The 7500-nt window shown below is 49.1% G+C and overlaps 1 protein-coding gene across 1 annotated transcript; it reads left to right on the top strand.

Moving 5' to 3' along the window:
• Window positions 1–2449: 2449 nt before the first annotated feature.
• On the top strand, window positions 2450–4559 carry ier5l (immediate early response 5-like). Its single transcript, XM_062413472.1, has one exon. It carries the CDS (start codon window positions 2763–2765, stop codon window positions 3615–3617), a length of 855 nt encoding a protein of 284 aa, XP_062269456.1. The 5' UTR covers window positions 2450–2762; the 3' UTR covers window positions 3618–4559.
• Window positions 4560–7500: the final 2941 nt, after the last annotated feature.

Raw genomic sequence — 7500 nt, 5'->3', positions numbered from 1 at the left:
GATGACAACACAACACCACTTAACGATGTGTCGACGTAAACAAAGAGTTCAGACGACGGAAGTGATGATCCTCATTAAACATGAAATACTTCAAACACTTTGCTCCACTGGAATGAAATCTGCCCACGTCATGGCTTCAGGAAGAGGAGGCAGAGACGGAGAGAAGAAGGGGGACGAGGGGGGGGATGAGGGGGGGACGAGGGGGGGACGAGGGGGGGACGAGGGGGGACGAGGGGGAGACGAGGGGGGGACGAGGGGGAGACGAGGGGGGACGAGGGGGAGACGAGGGGGGACGAGGGGGGGACGAGGGGGAGACGAGGGGGGACGAGGGGGGGGATGAGGGGGAGATGAGGGGGGGACGAGGGGGGACGAGGGGGGACGAGGGGGGACGAGGGGGGGACGAGGGGGGACGAGGGGGAGAAGCTCTTTGACAGAACCACACAGACATTTGGATTCTTGCAGGAAACTGAGCATCGTCTGCTCCCAGATTCAGACGAGGGTTTAAAGATGACTCATCATCAAGTTAAAGGAAAACTCTGCAGATTTAAAAAAGCTTTTCACCAAAGTCCAGAGGAACGGTCAAGAGATGGGAATCATCCAGAGTCAGGACCAATTTCCAAAAGCATTTCCTCCTACATGGACCCACGATGCAACTTGAGATGTTTTCAGACAAAAATGTGCAGAACATGTTGTCGTGACATGTTGTGTAGTTAGTGTTTGTGAAGCAGCAGCAGGTGGGAACATTGATGTGACTGATACCAACCAGGAATTGAATTATAAATAATTATTAATCTCTATTTTTTCAGACTAAAATGAAGCCTCCGAGTTTTAGTTTCATTAGTAAAATGTTGTCTTGTAAACGTGACCTGAGATTTAATGAATAACTTCATCTCCATCTCTAGTTCCTCTGAAATTTGGATTAGCATTTTATTTGTAGTTTAATTATATTGTAATAAACAAATTCCCCACAACCTGATTCTGATTCCAGTTCTGTGCATCATCACCTGAATTATTTACTCAATTGTTGAAAAATGCTAAAATTTGGAAAGTTAGAGAAAATCCCTGATCCTGTCCGTCAAACATTATTTATCTACTAAAGCTAATAACTTAGGATGAAGACACTCGAGACTGTGTGTTCCTCCTCCCTCAGTGTGAACTGAGATGGTTCCTGTTGTTTAGTTTCCATCCTCAGAGGAGAATTAAAGGGGACATATTATGAAAAATCCACTTGTGTAGTGCTTCTACACGTTAATGTGGTATCTGGCATATCTGCCAAATCAGCTGTGGTGAAAGGAGCCTAACATGTCCCTTTAAAGAAGAATACACTAATCACACAGAAAACTGATGCTGCACTGGCCTCTACAGGTCAACACATGTTACTGCACCCACACCTCAGCTGTCTGATCCTCATCTGTACAGGCCACTGCAGTGTGTGAGTGTGAGCGTGTGTGTGTGTGTGTGTGGGTGTACAGATGTGTGTGAGCTTGTGAGTGTGAGTGTGTGTGTGTGTGCGTGTGAGTGTGTGTCTCTCTAAACCAGAGACTTGTGTAAACTGATCTCGTTTCAGTTTGAAAACTCTGAGTTTGTGTTTGAGTCTGAACAGAAACTGAGACTTTAGTAAACAATGACACGTTCTGTTCCTGATTGGTTCTCATCAGTCACATGACTCGACTACCAGCGTTGAACACAAAGCGTCCCTAACACTTCCTATCAGTAACACTTCCTGTCAGTAACACTTCCTGTCAGTAACACTTCCGTCAGTTACACTTCCTGTCAGCTTCTACACTTCCTGTCAGTAACACTTCCGTCAGTTACACTTCCTGTCAGCTTCTACACTTCCTGTCAGTTACACTTCCTGTCAGTAACACTTCCGTCAGTTACACTTCCTGTCAGTAACACTTCCTGTCAGTGGCCTGTACTCTTTCATTCCTGATAAAAATGATAAAACGGATAGAACTAAGATGATCAGGCTTCATTACCGAATCAAATAATGAAAAGTAAAAGAATTCACAGCTTCATAAAGTGTGAAGCTGCTCATGGACTGTTCTTCATGGACAGCTCTTCTCCTCAGGAGGAGACGTGTCCTCAGCTGATGCTTCTTCAAAGTGCTCAGTGGCGTCATGAGGCTGGTTCCTGTTTACACACAGAGAGTCCCAGGACCCGCGAGGGGGGACCGGGTGGGACCCAGTGGATCTGCATCAGGCTCCAGACCAGCTGCTCCACGTGAACCAGATGAATGATGCTCAACATGACAAATGGAAGTGATTCTTTCAAATTAACTTTTCCTTTGATAAAAGTTCATTTCTGGGGGACATGGTCTGAAATGACAATTTTCCATAACAGACAAATGAAATTGTTCTCTCATTGTGAGCATCACATCTTTATATATGTCTGAGTCATATTTCTTTAAGGGTTCAGGATCTGGAGCCTCCTGCTCTCAGCCTGGTGGATTTGAATAGATCACAGAAACCGCATCACGCTCATTGGTTCACACGGACATATTTCCTGCACTCCTGCCTGTCACTCAGCGGATCTCCGGCGTGTGATTGGCTCTGCCGGCAGGGGGCGGGCTCTCTGGATGGAGTATATAGTGGTTGAGGGTTCGGAGTCTGTGCCAATGCTCGTAGGCTCAGTCAGGAGGAGGACGAGTGTCCGATGTGTCTCCACAGACCTGAAGCTCCCTCCTGCAGCACGACCCCCCCCACACGCCCGCGGACAGGTCCCTCTCCCGGACAGGAGCCGGGGCCGGGCCGCCGGGCAGCATGGACGCGGACGCGCAGAGCCTGATGTCCATGTCCCTGATGAAGATCCAGAGCTGCCGGACGCAGCGCGGCGGCATCACGCTGCACCGGAACCTGCTGCTGTCCTACGTGCTGCGCAACGCGCAACAGCTCTACATCAAGGAGCGCTACCAGGAGCTGTACCGGAGGCAGCAGTACGAGGAGGTGATGGCGGTCTGCAACGAGATCCAGGACCTCGACCCGCTGGACGTGGACGCGGAGGACGCGCACGGAGAGGAGCAGGCGCGAGGCTGCGGCGAGGACACCAGTCCGTGCGAGGCGGCGCGCCCCCGAAACCCGACGCAGTCGGCGGCAAACGTCCGGGCGGCGAGCTCCCTCCTCGGCTGCTCCCCTGTCGAAGACTGCGGCAGAGAACCGGAGCCGGCGGACTTCCGCAGCTGCTGCATGGAGGCTTCCCCCGGAGCGCACTCCGACCACTTCCCCGGGGACTACATCCGGCACTGCAACAAGACCACGGTGCTGGACCTGGACACGCATGTGGTGACCACCGTGGAGAACGGGTTCCTGCACCAGGACTGCTGCTGCGCACCGGCTCCACCGGCTCCGGCCCGGAAGAGGAAGGTGGAGTCCGGCTGCTGCGCCTCGGACCCGGAGGAGCTCTGCGACTTCACTGCGGCGCGGAAACGAGCCAAGCGCGAGTACTGCTGCTTCTCAGGCGCGGACTTCACGGACACGTCCAACATCTCCACCCTCATCTCCATCTTCGGCTCGGGCTTCTCCGGGCTGCTCAGCCGCCAGGCGGAGCTGGAGCAGGTCTGTGGCCAGCAGGCCCTGGCCAGTCTGGGAGCGTGGACCCGGGCCATAGAGGCATTCTAAACCCACCTCTGAAGACTGACCAGAGACAGACAGAAAGTGAGGGAGAGACAGAGAGTGAGGGAGAGACAGACAGACAGACAGACAGACAGGCAGAGAGAACAACTTTGTCTGGAACTGGTTTTTACAACTTCCAGCAAATGTTCTGTGGAGAGTTGTTGTTTGAAATGAGGTCACGTGACTGAATGACTGCTCCAGGACTTTCAGCTGTCCCTGCATCAAACCAGAACTTTCCTGGAAGGTTGATGGACACAGGAACTTTTCACTTTCTTCAAAATCCAACATCTGAGTAAATCCTCCAGTTTGAAAACAAAATCCGGTTTATTAATAAAACTGAGGTGTAAAGAAAATGTCATTCAACATCGAAGCTGAAGTGTTGATGTAGTGAAGTTTAAAATGTGTGTCTGGTTCTTCTTCTGTTCGTTCACATTAAACTCAGTCTCACCTGGAGTCTCCCTTTGGTTGAAGTTGAAAGTGATTGGTTGGTTTGTGAGTGGTGACATCATTCACCCTCTCCTCTGATTGGTGGAAATGTACAGCTGCGCCTGGTCTTCCTCAAATAAGACAAATAGATCAACTTTATTTTTGCAAGAAAAAGATAAAAACTATAAAAAATGTTTAATGTGGAGGAGAGTTGGTGCCATATTGAACCAGACTTCCTTTGACTTCCTGTGAATCGTTTCATGACACAAACACGTTTTAGTTTAGCGAGTGTTAAACTTTATAAAAACAAGTTGATCTTCGTCCTTTTGTTTTAAAAAGGCAAAGATGCAGTCGTGTGACTCCCTCAGTTTTATGACTCAGACAACTCTCATCCTCTTATTCTTCTATTTTTTTATCGGTATTTTGTGTGTTTGATAAATTGTAGCTCTTCGGGTAAAACTGTTGCAGAAAATATTTGTAAAAATTGTACAATCTTAATAAAAAATGAAAACTTTAACCAGAGTTTGTCTGATTGTGAATCTTTTCAGTTTGTTGAGCTGTAACTATAATCTTCATCGTTGCTTCATCGATCTTTAATTCTTCCTGAGAACAGACTTCTGGATGATAAATGTTTAAAAAGGTAAATGTGAAAAAGTACTTGGACATTTGGGAGATTATTCACTTTCTGGAGAAACAGAGATTAGAGGAGGAAGCCGTTAGCTTAGCTTAGCATAAAAGGTTTGAACCCCAGTACATCCTTTTTTCTCCCGTGAAGCAGCAGCTGTGACTGAGCCTCCTCCTCCTCCTGCTCCTCCTCCTGCTCCTGCTCCTCCTCCTGCTCCTGCTCTGTGCTGTAATCTGCTCTGTCCCACTTGGTGGTGTTCTTTAAAACCAATGAGGATATGAGCCGAGCCACTTTCAAGTGACCTGCCTCAGACTCCTCCTCCTCCCTCTCTCTGCTCCTTCCTCTACCTGTCTGGTTCGCCTGCTCTCCTCCTCCTCCTGCCTGTCTGGTTTTCCTGCTCCTCTCTCTGCTCCTCCTTTCCTCCCCTCTCCTCCTTTCTCTCCTACCATCTTCCTCTCCTCCTGCCTGTCTGGTTTTCCTGCTCCTCTCCTCCTCCCTCTCTCTGCTCCTCTTCCTGCCTGTCTGGTTCTCCTGCTATTCTCTCTGCTCTTCCTCTCCTCCCCTCTTTCTCTCCTCTCCTCTCTTCCTCCTCTCTGTCCTCCTGCCTGTCTGGTTTTCCTCCTTCTCTCTTTGCTCCTCCTCCTCTCTCCTCTCTTCTTCCTCTCTCTGCTCCTCCTCCTGCCCATCTGGTTCTCCTGCTCCACTCCTCCTTCTCCTGCCTGTCTGGTTTTCCTGCTCCTCCTCCTAACATGGGCCTCTCTCTGCTCCCACTCCTCTTCCTCTCTCTCCACCTGTCCTCCTTCTCTCTCTCCTCCTTCTCCTGCCTGTCTGGTTTTCCTGCTCCTCTCTCTGCTCCTCCTTTCCTCCCCTCTCCTCCTTTCTCTCCTACCTTCTTCCTCTCCTCCTGCCTGTCTGGTTTTCCTGCTCCTCCTCCTCTCTCTGCTCCTCTTCTCTCTCTCCACCTCTCCTCCTCCTGCCTGTCTGGTTTCCCTGCTCCTCTCCTCTCTCTGCGCCTCCTCCTCCTCCTCTCATCTTCCTCTCTCTGCTCATCCTCCTCCTCCTCTCCTCCCCTCTTTCTCTCCTCTCCTCTCTTCCTCCTCTATGTCCTCCTGCCTGTCTGGTTTTCCTCCTTCTCTCTTTGCTCCTCCTCCTCTCTCCTCCTCTCTTCTTCCTCTCTCTGCTCCTCCTCCTGCCCGTCTGGTTCTCCTGCTCCACTCCTCCTTCTCCTGCCTGTCTGGTTTCCCTGCTCCTCTCCTCTCTCTGGGCCTCCTCCTCCTACTCTCATCTTCCTCTCTCTGCTCATCCTCCTCCTCCTCTCCTCCATCACTGCTGCAGTTTGCTCCTCCTGTTACATAATAAGCAGGAGGAGGTTGTGATGGAAACTATGAGACAATGTGTGGATGATTGACAGTTTAACACAGGTTTGAGTTCAGCTCCTCCTCTCTCCTCCTCTCCTGTCGTTCACCTTGTGTTTGATTCATGAGCCAAAGAAAAAAGATCCAATCAGAAAGTGAACAGCAGAGATCAGCAGATCCACAGAGGACAACACCAGGAGGAGACAAGGAGGGGGGCGAGCATTGTTGTGTGGGGAGAGAGTGTGTATATGTGTGTGTGTGGGGGGGGGGGGGGGGGGTGTTTGGGGGGTATGAGGAGTAGCAAGAGGAGGGAGAAGAAGAGTGGGGGGAGGGAGTTGTTGCCAGACCTCTGTCTTAACAGACATTTGCATATTTAATGATGTAGACCACGCCCCCATGTGCATATTTAAAACGAGTGCCTCTAATTGACATACTGTAAAACTAAGCCACGCCCAGTTTCCCGTACAGTACCGTTACAGGCCACATGTACATCTCATTAACATAATGTGGCATTAAACCGCCTCATTTACATAATTTAAAAATGCACTTGTCCCATTCTGTCACTCCCATAAACCACGCCCCCATCTAAACAGTCACAGAATCAGGACACGCCCCTGATTGAATATTAAACAGTAGACAGACAAATTGGGTCACCTTTCTATTTCATAACTCAAGTTATTTATAATATATAATCACTAACGTGAGTTGTTCAAGATCCACAAATTAAGACATTCAAAGCTTCCTAATGACCAACTGCTCTAATGCATAATAATCTAATATATTCTATAATAAATCAAGTTTGACCTTTAAGTTGTCTGATGCTGTAGAACTATGAGGTGGCATCACAACAACATAGTACTTATTACAGTACTTAAACATGGACCTGCAGTAAATGTACCTGCTGACTCTCCCCTGCCTCCACTGAGCGCCGCCCTTCAGGCCCGACGTGTCACAGCAGGTCGACGCGTCTCATTCCAAACATTCCAACAAACACACGTCCTCCTCACCTTCTACCCAAACATCTCCAGGTTCCAGGTCCAGAGTCCAGGAGAAGATCAGCAGCTGGAGCTGAAGATCCACTGCTGCTGCACGTTGTCTTCAAACTGTCCCGTTAAACACATGAACTGAAACATAACATCCTCCTGCACATGAAAGATTAATATGGAGTAACCTGACTCATGCAATACTCAGGACTCTTTCCCAGAATGCATCAGTCTCTCTGCTGGGTTCATCTGTGGGTCACAAATCAGACAAAGACTATTTTCAATAACACATTGGGCCTCACGCATGAATCTCTCCTGTGAGCAGCTACGTTTAATATAGATTTCAACTCCCGTCACACTAATCTGGATATTTTGCATAATAAACTTTTTCCTATTTTTACTAACAGGATTATTACAAGCTCATGTAAAATGTGGACTTTGTGAAACGATGCCGTCCCAGTGGTCTTCCCACTTGACTTGAGACGTTTTTGAAAAGGGGG

Source organism: Platichthys flesus, chromosome 19, assembly GCF_949316205.1.
Source record: "Platichthys flesus chromosome 19, fPlaFle2.1, whole genome shotgun sequence".
Taxonomy (NCBI): domain Eukaryota; kingdom Metazoa; phylum Chordata; class Actinopteri; order Pleuronectiformes; family Pleuronectidae; genus Platichthys; species Platichthys flesus.
This window is presented reverse-complemented; position numbering and strand designations above follow the sequence as displayed.

What these genes read in the sequence shown, in the direction of transcription:
- ier5l (XM_062413472.1), top strand. Translation starts at nt 2,763, where the DNA reads ATGGACGCGGACGCGCAGAGCCTGATGTCCATGTCCCTGATGAAGATC.